Genomic DNA, 15,547 nt, shown 5'->3' with positions numbered 1-15,547 from the left:
CATGAAAATGCATTTAGACACACCCACATGTTTTACCAGTTTTTATTCTGGCAATCAACAAGGCTGTTATTAACGTACACACACACACAGTTTACATCTGCTTCATTCAAACTGAGATGCTTCACCACAGGGGGGCAGTAACAAGATGTACTATTGCAATTGCCCAGTTAAAATTATTGTGAAGTTATAAAGAACATATTTGGATCAGATGATTCGAATCAAAGGTCACTTACTGATTTCAAATAAGAACATAAACAAGTGAATAGAATGACTCAGTGGAAACAAACATTCCTGAGTAAACGCTGTGGGCGTGTTCAGTCCTGTCAGCTCTACCTGTTCCAACACACACACACACACACAAACCAGTGGGGGAGGAATTTCACGCTCAGTTGTAATTTCAGGTGTCGTTGGTGTTTGACTGAAGTTCAGTTAACGACGCCTCCTGTTGGTTGTCATGACGTCAACCTGTAAAACCAGACTGATGACTCTGAACCCCCCTCCTGCACATGATTGGATAAACACACCTGTCGCTGTGCCCTCATTGGTCTTAGATGAAAAAAAGTTGTTATTCTGCGTGTGCGTGTGTGTGTGTGTGTGTGTGCCGAGGGGATTTTTCTGTCAGCAACCGCACCCTCTTCTCACACACACACACACACACGAGTCAATCTCTTCTCTGTGATTGCCTGTTTTGAAAATATACAGGCTGTGATCAGTCAAACTGAAGCTTCTGTGTAATCAAAATAAAAACACGACAAGACAAAATTAGTAAAATATTTCCAACCTTTATGTTATTTTTTTACAGTATATTTTTATGTCAGAACCTGTAAACATCAGGAAACGTGTCACTGATCACATCAATGTTAACAAACGACATGAAGCAAAATACAACACATTCATTTCATCTGATGATTGACAGCGAGCGTTGCTTCTCTTTAAGGTTGACTGAGTCGCTGCAGTGTTGTTATGACATCACTTCCTGTTCAATGTGACATAATTTAAATACTTTTTCAAAAATATTCCAGGGTGAAAAGTGAAAATTTAATCAGTTTGAACATTCAGTCTGGTTACGATCTTCAGCTCCAGTTTATCTGGTTTTTGATTTGAACTAAACAAAATAAATACTTTTCTTATTGGAGATCAGTGCACGTTCAAGTCTGAAATCACAAACGATAAAATTATCATCGGCCCAAAACCAAAATCGTTAGGTTTGAAACAGAAAACTCAACAAATAAAATAAAACCTGAACTTCAAATATTTTCTTTCTATTCAGACGTCGAGTGAAATATTTTCATTCGGTTTAAAACTTTTTCAATCAAAGCACCAACAAAATTTTCGCTCCGAACCTCAGACTACGTCACCGCCCACTCACACCTTCCCGCCTTTTTGTCTTTGGTTTTCTTCACCTTCATGTCGCTGACTCGTCTGTGCATGTCCACGCTCGTCTCCACCGATGATTCAAACAGTGAAAACAATGCTGAACCATCCAGATGAAGAAAACCAGAGTCACAGCTGAGAAATCAAGGAGAGACACGTCTCTTTATTTAATGAAGACGTTTTTTTCACATAGTTTTAATCGGTTTTGTTTTACAGTTTGTTTCTTTGTTGCTGTCTTTATGAAATGAATTAAATTTAAATCTTTAGCTGTTAACTGATGAGACATGACATCAAATTTCACGTACAATATCATCATGATAACGATATTATCACGATAATATTGTCATATATTTATTTTTAAAAACGTTTTTATTGTCTTGAATAATAATTATTAAAGACACGACTGATATTTCAAAGTTAATTCTACGATATAATCAATTATGAATCATTAACATCATTTCATCACTAAATATCAGTTTATGATTATATTATTATTAATATTAGTTTTTTATCATATTTTTATCTCAGTTTTTTAAAGAAAATAATAGTTTTATCATTGATTATATTATACTTCTTGTATTAATATATGTTGGTTATCGTTAGTGATTATTGACGCCACAGTCTGAATATATTCAATGACAATGTTTTTTCATGGGATGTTTATAAAGAGGTGCAGTGTAGAACAAACAGGTGAGTTAGAAAACTCCAGATCAGTGATAGTGATAAATCAAACCACAGAGTGTGTGTTTGTGTGTGTGTGTGTGTTCTCAGGTTTCAGGATAAACACTCATTGTGTCGACGTTTCTTTTGCAGACTGCAAAGGAAACGTCTCCATCTGTGTAAGGAGGCACTGAACCAGGGTGGGGGAGGGGTGATGATCCACTGATGTTTGTCACGAAGACGACGGTTAAAAAAACGATGATAAACAGTGAAGATTCAAACACAGAATCATCAACTGAGTTTAAACAAAACATTCAAATTAAAAGGTCAAGTTTTCACTCTTGCCAACGGCAACAAAGAGAGGGGGAGGGTGATGGGAAAACTGGTTTGACAGGAACTTCAAAGGAAACCGGCTGGTTCCATGAGGATACGCCTCCCAGCTGCACAGGTGGATCATGGGAAGCAAAATGATCAGATGTCTGTCGCAGTATCTGAAAGAAGAAGAAAATGTTACTGACCTGAAAATATAAAAGAAAACGAGCAGGGAGGAGAATTGGCTTTCAAACTACTTTATTCATGAATCATTTTCCAAGATTTTTAAATATATATTTCAGTGGGTTAGGGTTAGACACTGTCTGCTCCATGTTAACAACCTTCACTTGTACCAGCCCTGTCTGCTGCCTGGTACCAGACAAGGCTCTTCACCACCAAACACCACAGAAGAAGTAGAAGAACAAAAAGAAGATGACGAAGATATAAGAAACATAAAGTCATGTAATGTAAAGTAACAAAGTACCATAACGATACAAAATGTAACAGAACGTAACATATTACTGCTGGGAGTTTGTTTTTTAAATCATGAAACAATACATTCATTTTAAACCTGTGTGATCAATTCAATCATGAAGTTTCATTAATGTACAACAACGAAACTTCTTCATTTTGTGATAAAACACAAACATTGTTACGTCTTTAGATCAAACTGGTATTTATATGATACGATAAATTATCCGTAGCCGATTGTTTTCTGTTTGTAGTGTCCCTAACTTTAAGTCTTCATCATCATCATCATCATATTAGATCCACACAGACACATTCAGTGTGAGAGAGAGTCTTACCTTCAGCCTGCATCTGTCTTTAATACGGAGACTCGACCCTGAAAAATAAAGCCAGCACCATGAGACTGATAAGTTATCAAAGAGAGAAGAATAAACTGACAACACATTATCTTCAGAAACAAACTGTGAGCAGATTAATACAGAACAACATGTGAAGACGTCAATCTGTCACAGGGTTGAAAAGATTCCACTTCTGCTTCTAAATCTGAGAAAACCACAGTTACAATATGAGAAGAAGACGAGTGCAGACACGACAGTGACATTCCTGCAATTCTCTGAAAGTCAGGCCGCGCCCTCATGAGAAAAACTCCTGCCAAAGAACACATTTAACTGTTTTAAAATCTATGATAACATTATATATAAATTTATCAAATTTAACTCCATTATTAAAACATTTATTCATCATTTATACAATCTAAATGTATATTAACATTTACGTATTATTTATATGATAAAATGTATTATAACATGTATAAATAATTAATATAATCTAAATCTATAAAAAAAAAGTGTGTCAAAGCTCAGGTTCTCATCTAAGAAGTTTCCGTTTGTCCAGATTAAGACACAACGTCAGAGTTTCAAGATAAAACAAGACCAGCAGTGTTTACACTGATTCAGAGGCTGGACAACGTCATCAGGCGTAACCAAGGCAACAGTGATGAGGTTTTAATCTACAATGTATGTTTATGTTTTTACCAAATACATGTAAACATGTTATCTTGGTTTAACGTTTCGTAAGGACTGTGAATGAAAACAACGATCAGCTGATTCATAGATTTAATGATAGTAAAATCTGAGGATGAGGACGTTAATGAACTTTTCTACTAACGACTGCTGCACCACGGAGAGCAGGATGTTGATGATTGATCAGTTTCGCATGAAACAATCAAACACCAATGACATCACTGACTCAAACATTTCCCAGCATTCAACAGTTATTTTGAAATAAGAGTCCATTCATCCAAGTACAAAACAACCACAGACTAAGTCAGTAAATGACAGTGAATTAAAAGTGAGACTTTTAACAGCCAACCCACCAACACACACACACACACACAAACACACACACATACACACACACATATATACACACACACACACACACACAAACAAACACTCACACACACACACATACACACACACATATATACACACACACACACATACACACAAACACCTTAAGGTCATATGAAGGAATGTAGTCAGGCTGTTTTTAAATACCGGAGACTGAAGGCCATGAACGACTGGGGGAGGGAGTGTGTGTGTGTGTGTGTGTGTGTGTGTGTGTGTGTGTGTGTGTGTGTGTGTGTGTGTGTGTGTGTGTGTGTGTGTGTGTGTGTGTGTGTGTGCGTGCTTTATTGTACCTAAGTTAAACCAGTTCAGGAGAACATTGTCGTGGGGTGAGATCATTAAAAAAAAAAAAAATTCAGATTCTGTTTGGAGTTCATGTTTGTTCCTGATTTGATCAGGAAACTAAATATCCACCTGAACACATGTGAAAACACACAGGTCATGTGATGTAAACAGGAAGTAGATGTCTCCTCTGCAGTTGGTTGCTTAGTAACAGAAACTCCTCTGAAGGAGGAACAGTGAAGAGTCGGAGCAGGGATTTCTTTTCTCTGAGCGACGACGAGGTGGAACTGTTACTGACAGGAAGTGTTAGCGACGCTTTGTGTTCACCGCTGCTAGTCGAGTCATGTGACTGATGAGAACCAATCAGGAAGAGAACGTCTGCGTCATCGTTTACTAACGTCTCAGTTTGTGTTCAGACTCAAACACAAACCCAGAGTTTTCAAACTAAAACGAGACCAGTTTACACAAGTCTCTGATTCAGAGGCTGGAAAACCTAACCCTAACCCTGACCTGTGACGATGAGTTTGCAAATCGTCTATAAAGATGTCCTGTCATTGTGTTGACACGTCCAACAGACAAGACGATAGTGTGAAAAAAACCAACAACAGACGAGTCTGTCTGAGGCCCCGGGGCCGAGGGAGACCCTCTGACACCTTACACAATGTTTTATATAAAACAACACACTCTCTTAAATGGAGACTAATGTTAACATCTGAATGAGAATGACAAGAAATACGTTTCACACAAAAAGTTTAACGTTTAAACTCTGACTTCAAACCCATTTTACTCTCTTTAAAACATTAACCCCTTACTCGCATGTTCACATTCCTACACTGACACACAAAGATATGACCTGAACCACAGAGACACAACAGCCAATCAAAATCCAGGAATTACTGTGTGTGTGTGTGTGTGTGTGTACATTAGCTTAACACAGATTACCAAGTGCAAGGAAAGAAAGAAGTTCATGAAGTGGCTCAGAAACTCATACACAGCAAAGTAAAGAAAAATGGGAATCATTGTTCAGACGAATAAAAACACGCAAAGACCTACTTTATCTTCTCGGCCAAAAGTAAACGGACACATGGTCTGAGCTCTAACAATGAGTCTGACGTCACAGTGACAGAAATGATTTCTTATTTCATAAAACTAAATAAAATCTGAAAAGAAAAGTGACAGTCAACATCTCATTGGATCATGTCTCAGAGTTTGAGAGTATCAGATTACTTACGGAACTTTCTGTCGACAGTATATGATCAATCCAATGGCGGCAGCAAGAGCGACAAGGACGGCAATTATGATTCCAGCGATGGCGCCGTCTGAGAGACCTTCATCCAACGCTCCCTCCTCTACGATAACGATACAGACACAGAATTAGATACGAGATGAGTGGTTCTTTTTTGTTAAATCTAAAATAAAGACATTTCGCTGCTGCTGCGTTCCCAAAGACCTCTCACCTTTGACGGACAGCTTGTGGCTACCTGTGGCGGTCTTCCCGGTGACAGTGTTGTGTGCCTCACACGTGTACGTTCCAGTGTTCTTGTACTTGGCCTCCATGATGATGTACTTGTCAGTCTTCACGTCGGTCACTGTGCCATTAAACTTCCAGGTGAAGTTGGCGGTTGGGTAGGACTCTGCAGAGCAAGTGAGTGTGATGGGTTCGTTCACCTCCACAGCCTCTTTGCCTTCCACCATCGCTGTTTCAGGACCAACTGGACACAGAGCGAATTATAAAAATTATATGTTGTATGGCTTTGATAATATAACATCACTGTGAATTAGTGTGTTTGTCAGGATGTTGTTAGCCTAGCTTAGCATAAAGGCAGCAAGCAGAAGAAAAGAGTAAGATTACTTTATAAATTAAATTTGATTAATCACAAATTTAATCTAATTTTAACAGCATCTTCAGGTTCCACTGCAGAGTTTTATATTTTTATTGTTGTTGATAAATCTGCAGCTGTAAGAAAAGTTTTTCTCTTGATAGGCAACTGATCTGATCTGATCGCAGGTCTGTTAGTCTATTTTCAGACATTAACATGTACACGTGTTGATGAGGTTTCTAACACGTGACGGGCGGGAAACTGGAAGAACACAAATCTTCCCGCCCCTCGCCCCAATGTTCCCCACATGTTCCTGTTGTTGTGAACGAGTCGGCCCGACAATCTCCTGAATCACTGAGCTGCAAACCAGCAGCATTGACGCCTCTGTACTCACAGTTGACCTCCATCTTGAACGAGGCTTGGTCGGTGTTGACGGGGTTGGAGAGCTGACACGTGTACTGTCCGCGGTCCCCTTTCTGCAGCGGGTTGATAATCACGGACCTCATGTTAGCTGCGAATACCAGGTGGGAGCTGGTGGACAGGGGTTTGCCGTCTTTCAGCCAGGTCGTGGTCTTCACGGTGCCGGCCATCGCCTGGCAGCTCAGGTTGGCTGTGCTGTTGCCAGCGATGAGCGTCACGGTCGGACCGGTGATTTTAGTGCCAGAGATGGCATCTGAGAACAGAGCAGGAAAATAAAACTGAATTAAGACGTCTGAAAACAGCCTGAAAACAGCCCTCCCTGGTGGTAGCCCCAAACGGGACATTGTTGTTTCAATCTCAAATAAAAACTATAATATTTAGAATGTTCATTATTTTACAGCAGATAGTCAGGGCCTCTGTTTTCTACGCTCGTCATGAAGTTTCGTGAAGTGAAAAATGTGTTGATAACACACTGTGGCATCAGAGTGTCGGGAGAGGAGCAGAGAAAAATCTTCATATCTCAAAAACTAAAAATTGTTAGGGTTAGGGGTTTAGTTAAAATAACTCATGTAGAGTTAAGAAATATTTCATTCATGTTTGTACATTTAGAATCTTCAGGATCAATGTGTTTTATGTGCTTTTGGTGAAAAAACATGTCAGATTTAATATATATATATATATATATATATAATTTCTAACACAGTTTCAGCACTTTTATCATTTATTTTGGTTTAGTAACCTACAGAACCTTTTAGCTGAGGTTGTACAGATTCTAGAGACATGAAACATTTGAAAATCTTCAAGGAAATGACAGCAAAAGAAGTACAAAAAAAATACCCTTCACCTGATTTTCTGTTTCATACGAACTCCTCCCCTCCTCTCTATTACGAGTTAACACAGAAACTAAACAGTGTCGTGCCTCAGGGGAGGAACCAGGTTTCACTCAGTTTCAGTTTCAGTTGTAAACGTCTGAAGTGGTTTTAACATATCAAACACAGTCAGAGTCAGTTAACTTATTTATCTGTTTGTTAATTATATATATATATATATATGTATATATCTATACTGTTCATATTCCATATCTATTTCTTACTGTACATATCTTATTTATTTACATATTCCACTTTTCATATGCACATACTCTGCACTTTTTCTGCTTTTTATTTGCACTTCTGGTTAGATGCTAAACTGCATTTCGTTGTCTAAGTATTTGTACTCTGTGCAATGACAATAAAGTTGAATCTAAGATCTAAGATATAAATGTAAACTATTTATTTATGATTGTATTTATACATGTAAACAGTTGTTCTGTTTATAATTATATTCACATTATAAACTATTTATCTATTGATAAATATATTAAAACCTATTAACTATTAATCTGTTAATAATTATATTCAAATAATACATACATATATGGATATATATAAATTCTTTATATGATGAATGATATGAATGGGTGTGAAAACTTCAGTATTTCAAAGTGAAACTTTAACTTTAACTTTCTGTCATAGTGATAATTTTCTGATGGTAATAATCGGACCCTTTTAAAACATGCCGTCTGTTCTGAGTATTTCCCAGAAAGCTCAGTGGCAGGCGTCACTCACCCATCACAGCAAAGGACACAGCGGGAGACGGGACGTTGCGCAGGGTCTTGGCGTTTTGCGCCCTGCAGGTGAAGTCCTCCACCTTCGTCACTGAGCCCAGCTTTTCGATCGCCCCGAGAGAGAGAACGGGTCCCAACACCTCCATCGCCTTTTGGTTCTGGAACCAGCTGAAGGTGGCGGGCGGAGACGAGAGGGCGGAGCACGCTAGACTGAAGTTAGAGCCCGCCCTGATGAACTGAGGCGTCGAGGCAGGAGAGATAATCACATTGTCTGGACCATCTGTGGACAAACAACATATACAGAAATTCCATAAGTATGTGTATGTGTATATGAAACTGTATAATTAATATCAGTGACTGTATATAAAGATGATCAGTGACTGTATATAAAGACCATCAGTGACTGTATATAAAGATGATCTGTGACTGTATATAAAGATGATCAGTGACTGTATATAAAGACGATCACTGACTGTATATAAAGATGATCAGTGACTGTATATAAGAGATCAGTGACTGTATATAAAGATGATCAGTGACTGTATATAAAGACCATCAGTGACTGTATATAAAGACATCAGTGACTGTATATAAAGATGATCAGTGACTGTATATAAAGATGATCAGTGACTGTATATAAAGACCATCAGTGACTGTATATAAAGATGATCAGTGACTGTATATAAAGAGGATCAGTGACTGTATATAAAGATGATCAGTGACTGTATATAAAGACCATCAGTGACTGTATATAAAGATGATCAGTGACTGTATATAAAGATGATCAGTGACTGTATATAAAGATGATCAGTGACTGTATATAAAGATGATCAGTGACTGTATATAAAGACCATCAGTGACTGTATATAAAGACCATCAGTGACTGTATATAAAGATGATCAGTGACTGTATATAAAGACCATCAGTGACTGTATATAAAGATGATCAGTGACTGTATATAAAGATGATCAGTGACTGTATATAAAGACCATCAGTGACTGTATATAAAGATGATCAGTGACTGTATATAAAGATGATCAGTGACTGTATATAAAGACCATCTGTGACTGTATATAAAGATGATCAGTGACTGTATATAAAGATGATCAGTGACTGTATATAAAGACCATCAGTGATGTATAAAGACCATCAGTGACTGTATATAAAGACCATCAGTGACTGTATATAAAGATGATCAGTGACTGTATATAAAGACGATTGTTTTATATATGTTACTCATGATTGAAACCGTTATATTCATCCTCAATACAGTGAGTTGATTGTTGAAGCAGATTAATCAGTAACAGGTGAAGCAGCAGTCGTGTGGTTTCACTCTGAGCTTAGTCATGAGGAAAGAGCTGCTGTTTACACACTGTGGTTTTAGTGGAGGTGGAGTATCCCGTAAACACACGCCACCATCTTAACACCACGAGTCACCTGGAAACAAGACGGAGCTCATTACTCTCACCTGAGGGCTTCAGAAACGTGACCCAGAGGCTGAACCAGGTCAACAACTACCACACAAACCAGAACCATGACCTGGTGAGGTGTGAACGAGTCACAGCGACACACTCATATTCATGTTGATCATTTTAATTAGTGTTGTTACTGTAAAATGTTTTCATGCTCTAATGTTCAGAAAACACTTTCCTCAGATTGTCCATCAATGCAGCTCATCTTTTCAGCCTCTGTCTCAGAAAATTGGTTTTAGCTCCTGTCACTTTAAAAACCTCTCCTGATAACGCCACGCCCACAGCATCACATGACCACAGCATCACATGACCACAGCATCACATGACCACAGCATCACAGGAAATGGCACTTACTTATAGCACTTTGTAGTTTGGCTTTCTTCAAGAAATTGTACTTTCTTGATTCTTGTTCTGGGTTTGTACCTCAAGGTTGATGCACTTATTGTAAGTCGCTTTGGATAAAAGCGTCAGCTAAATGAAATGTAACAAAAATATCAAAAACCCAGCACCACATAAAAAAGAAAAGGTCACATAATACAGATGAAGATCAGCTCTGATTGGCCTCTAAGTTGCTATGACAACCATGTCCATCAGAAGTTTACTGAAATAAAATAAATGATCAATCCCAGAGATCACTAGTCAATCAAATGACATCACATTGTCTCCTGACCTCACCATTAAAGTAAGGAATGAATCAAACAGGTGTGTGGTTATATGTAGGTGAATTTTGTTTGCTGAGTTATGGTGGCTAACGCTGCTAATGCTAAGCAGATACAGGCTGATATGTCACTTCCTGTGTGGGAGGAGTCATGGTGCAGCAGTGCTGTACTCACAGTGGACTGTGAGGTTGAAGGCAGGGCTTTTCTCTTTCTCCAGATTGTTAGCAGCGGTGCAGAAGATTGGACCAATCAGATCCGACCTGAGAACACCTGCGATGGTCAGTGTGCTGGTCATCTCCTCCTGTGACATCATCAATGTAAAGAGAGCATCAGTCACCACAAACGTCTATGATGTTACTCATCCATGTTACTGTAAAGTTAAACTAACATTAAACAAGTCCAGTTTTTACAATGAATAAAAAATGAGATGTTAAAAACTAACTGACGTCTTTAACCGTGAGTCGTTTTCCATCAGCGACGATGAGGGTGGAGCCATTGGTCCAGATAAAGTTGAGGAAGGAGCCCTGAGCCGAGCACGTGAGGATGACGGTGCTGTTGTGCTCCACGGCCTCTGGCATGTTTGACTTAATGATGACGCCAGACACCGGCTCTGCAGATACAGACCACAGGTTAATTTACTAACAGATTAATTAACTAACAGGTTGTGAGGACAGTTTGAGTTTTTGTTAGAACGTCTGGTCTCTGAGCATCTCTCTGTTGATCTCTGTCTGAATGAAGACCTTACGAGTTGTCAGGACGGCAACAGAAAACATCTGTTTATATATAAATATAGTGGGCGGCTGTGGCTGAGGGGTAGAGCGGTCGTCCGCCGACCTGAAGGTCGGCAGTTCGATCCCCAGTCTTCCCCATCTGCATGCCGAAGTGTCCTTGGGCAAGATGCTGAACCCCGAATTGCCCCTCATAGAACAACAAAGTGCTGCTAATAGATGCTCTGTGTGAATGTGTGTGTGAATGGGTGAATGTAAAAAAACTGTACTGTAAAGAGCTTTGAGTCGTCATCAAGACTAGAAAAGCGCTATATAAATACAAAACCATTTACCAAAACCATAAATGTGTCAACATATTTAGTTATTAATCTTTTATTTATTTTCACTTTTTTAAACTAAACTGGTAGTTTCACGTGTGAATGATTCAGGATTTTTCCATCAACATTAAAACAGTGAGTTTGATGTCGTTGGTAAGAACTTGTTGTAACCTGAGCAGTGAATTGAGAGATGACGGCGTTAAGCTGAATCTGTGAGATCAGCTGAAAGGAGCGAGTGAAGACAGAGGAAAAGACGGAGACCTGCTGGACTCGTTCTGCGTCTCGCTGCAGCCCCGTCCGGTTTGTAAGTGGCAAGGTGAAGGAGTGGTAACCAGTTCTGACAGAGAAGTGTTTCCTCTTCATCACAGTTTCATCAGAAACATGATGTCTGAACACAGTGAAACTGCTGAGCATCTGTTTTCCTCCACCACTGTCACACTGAGCTCTCCTGCTCATGGGGGCGGCTGATTGTTGATCACGACGGTGGAAACCCCGACAGTGTCAGTGGATCATGACGATGAATTGTGGATTATGGTGGCAAGACTGCTTGATATACAATATGTCTACTCAGAAACAGCATTACTGACAAAAACTCCTCAATGCATTTACTTTCCACTATGTTACAAATTGTTTATTCTAACCAATGTAGTAAACTAACCCTAACCTCGTATTTTAAGGGGGATCCTCACATGTGACTCTCTCTGAGGTTTTCTCGTTTTACTCTTGTTGAGAGTTAAGAACAAAGGATGTCGCACCTTGTTAAGATCTATGAGACAAATTCAGTTTTTGTGAATATGGGCTATACTAATACAATTTGATTGACTGATTGATTCCTCCTGTGTTCACACGTTAAATAACGGACAGTAGCCGCACCTTATGATGACCTTTGACCTTCTAACATGTCATTGTGTCCTCATATCAAATCAATCAGCACATTAGATCTGTGACCTTTGACCTCCTGAATCTGATCAGTTCTTGTCAGTATGAATGTGACCAAACGTCCTTGAGGTGTCACAGAGACGAACAAGGAAACATGGAGCCCGTGGCCACGACTGTCGACTTGAACAAACATGAGGACTAACCACAGAAGAATTAGGGCAAGGTGTGTGTGTGTGGGGGGAGCTGTGTGAGCGGAACTCTGTGTGCAGTAACATGTAAAATCTTGCCTCTGAGCTCAGTCAACGCATTCTGCACATATTTGGCACGATTAACACACTCACACTCACACACATATATATGTGCACACAGTGCATTACAGTGAGGAGCCACACCCTTATAGGGTCACTGTTACAGTTTCTTTTTTTTACAGTATCACAGTTTATTTGTTGTTTTTATCACAGTGATGCTGCAGAGCACTGAAATACGGAGCAGGATTTGTGGTTATCAGGTTAACTTCAGGTTTAATTCAACTTCAGGTTTAATTCAACTTCAGGTTTAATTCAACTTCAGGTTTAATTCAACTTCAGGTTTAATTCAGAGTTTTCTATCCATGAAGCTTGTTCCCTTATTGTTGGGGTAAATCACCATGGTACTTACAATCTGTGGTTATCTCACAGTACCGCAGACTGCAGCTGTTTCCTGTTCGCTGTGGCTGATGCAGGGAAGCTCAACACTACATTTTAGATTTTATACATTAATGTATTTTCTTTAGTTGTTATTGTTCTTTATGGTTTTCTACTTATTTTCTTTTAGTATCTAACCACAATATCATAAGTATTGACAATGGTCAATACTTATCATACACACACTGTAAATCTAAAACACCCATTTTCAATTACAATCACAGAATAACTGGCTGTGGCTGCACAGTGCGTAACTACGTATCGTTACTGACGTCACTAGTTTCATCCTCTAAACCAACAACTTGACAATTAGACTCTGTCCCAACTGGACTTTTTAAGAAAGTTTTCCCCCTAATTGACAGTTCCATATTAAATCAGATGAATATGTCTTTGTTAACCGGCTACCCGCTCTTGATCCAGAGGTTGTAGCTGATTAGACCCAAATCAAACCTTCATTTCCAAAACCCTAGAAGAAGCTGTTGCTAACCAGCTGTGTGATGACTTAGATAGTAATGGTTTGTTGGAAAACCTTCAGTCAGGATTTAGAATCATCACAGAAACAGCTGTTAACAGTTACTAACGACCTTTTCATGTCCTCAGATAATGGACTTGTCTCTTACTGGTCCTGTTGGATCTTAGTGCAGCATCTGACCCCACAGATCATAAGATCCTGTTACACAGACTGGAGCAACATGTCGGGATCAAAGGAACATCAGACTGGTTTAAATCATATTTATCACACAGATTTCAGTTTGTTCATGTGAACACTGACTCCTCCATGCACACACAAGTTAGTCATGGAGTTCCACAGGGTTCTGTCCTTGGACCGATACTCTTCAGCTTATATCTGCTCCCTTTAGGCAACATCATCAGAAAGCACCTCGTACACTTCCACTGTTACGCAGACGACACCCAGCAGTACATATATGAAGCCTGATCAATCTAATCGCTTAGTCCAACTTCAGGAACGTCTCAAGAACATCAAGGTCTGGACGACCCACAACTTCTTACCTCTAAATTCAGACTGAGCTCATTGTAATTGTCCCTAAATATCTGAGAGAAACACTGTGTGACCAGATAGTCCCCTTGGTGTTAGCTTGGCCCCCAGCTCCACTGTGAGGAACCTTGAGTTAGGACCAGGACATGTGACCCACATATAAAACAAGTCTCTAGGACAGCCTTCTTCCACCTGCACAGTATTATGAACATTAGGAACATCCTGTCTCAGAAGGAAGCTGAGAAACTCGTCCATTTGTTCCCTCGAGACTGGATTTTCTGACTGACTCTGACGTGACAGAGGGTTTTCTACTCTCAGGTGTAGCTCACAAGTTTCATTGTGATGTCAATAGCTGAAAGCTTGACGCATTTTTACTCTTTATCATAGATGTAATTTAAGAAGCAGTTTACATTTAAGAGTAGGGTTAGGGTTGGTTGACTCACTCAGGACTCGCAGTTCGATCTCGGCTGTTCTCGTGTTTCCGTCATTGAACAAAATATTGATGGTATATTCTCCGCTGTCCTTTGACGTCAGAGACTTCAGGGTAAGGAAGCCGTTGGTCGCATTAAGGGTCACACGCCCTTCGTAAGCCGGCTTCAACTTCAGCCCCGCGGCCGACATGGTGGCCACATTTGTCACCTCGATTCCATCATTAAAGCTCCAGAAGATAGCAGTATAATCTGGTTTGGTGAGCAGCGTTGTCAGGACGATGTCCCGAGACAGCACCGCATCCACCGGGCCTTCCGGGAGGATGTCCTGAGCCGAGCCGCAGCCTGCACACACACAGACCACAGAGACACACAGTTACAGACAGACACACACACAGACCACAGAGACACACAGTTACAGACAGACACACATACAGACACACAGAGTCAGACACACAGCCCCACACAACCCCAGAGAACAATGGGAAAACAAAGTATCAGAAATGAAACTATCAAATATAAAATTATTAAACATCTAATCAACATGAACCCAACATGTTTTGCTTTGTTTCAGCAACACACTTTTAATGAAAACACATTGAAAATACTAACAAAGCATCAATAAAATAATATTAATAATGTTCTCACCGATCAAACAGACAAAGAGAAGAAACGTTTTGAAGCTGAAAGGATCCATGTGAACGAGTCAATGTTCCAACAGAGACAGAGAAGAAAAGACGAGAAGGGAGAACCTGATTCACCAGGACACACCCAGTAACACACACACCCAGTAACACACACACCCAGTAACACACACACGCACACACACAAACACTTCATTATACACACACCCAGTAGCACACTGACTTTAGTTTACATACAGTTAAACATTACATTTGGTTTGTGTGTGTGTGTGTGTGTGTGTGTGTGTGTGTGTGTGTGTGTGTGTATTTGTGTGTGTTTGTGGACGTCTTCAGAAACAAATTAAAACTGAATGATTAAAATGATAAATAACATTAACATAAGACATTAG

The 15,547-nt window shown here is 39.6% G+C and overlaps 1 protein-coding gene across 1 annotated transcript; it reads right to left on the bottom strand.

Annotated features, from left to right (window-relative positions):
* Window positions 1-762: 762 nt before the first annotated feature.
* On the bottom strand, window positions 763-15,319 carry si:ch211-264f5.6 (carcinoembryonic antigen-related cell adhesion molecule 2). The gene is made up of 10 exons (XM_035182317.2): window positions 15,163-15,319; window positions 14,530-14,859; window positions 10,929-11,092; window positions 10,657-10,783; window positions 8,353-8,631; window positions 6,720-6,998; window positions 5,963-6,217; window positions 5,737-5,854; window positions 3,153-3,190; window positions 763-2,525 (listed from the first exon to the last, which is right to left on the bottom strand). The coding sequence occupies exons 1-9, from the start codon at window positions 15,209-15,211 to the stop codon at window positions 3,172-3,174; spliced, it is 1,620 nt and encodes a 539-aa protein (XP_035038208.2). The 5' UTR covers window positions 15,212-15,319; the 3' UTR covers window positions 763-2,525; window positions 3,153-3,171.
* Between the last annotated feature and the right edge of the window lie 228 nt (window positions 15,320-15,547).

The sequence above is a fragment of the Hippoglossus stenolepis genome, chromosome 17, assembly GCF_022539355.2.
Source record: "Hippoglossus stenolepis isolate QCI-W04-F060 chromosome 17, HSTE1.2, whole genome shotgun sequence".
Taxonomy (NCBI): Eukaryota; Metazoa; Chordata; class Actinopteri; order Pleuronectiformes; family Pleuronectidae; genus Hippoglossus; species Hippoglossus stenolepis.
Note: the sequence above shows the minus strand (reverse complement) of the source record. Positions and strands in the feature narration are given on the sequence as shown.

What these genes read in the sequence shown, in the direction of transcription:
- si:ch211-264f5.6 (XM_035182317.2), bottom strand. Translation starts at nt 15,211, where the DNA reads ATGGATCCTTTCAGCTTCAAAACGTTTCTTCTCTTTGTCTGTTTGATC. An exon ending in GATCGAACTGCGAGTCCTGA is followed by an intron (nt 11,093 to 14,529) that starts GTGAGTCAACCA and finishes CTGTATCTGCAG; the next exon opens with AGCCGGTGTCTGGCGTCATC. An exon ending in CTTCAACCTCACAGTCCACT is followed by an intron (nt 8,632 to 10,656) that starts GTGAGTACAGCA and finishes GTTTGTCCACAG; the next exon opens with ATGGTCCAGACAATGTGATT.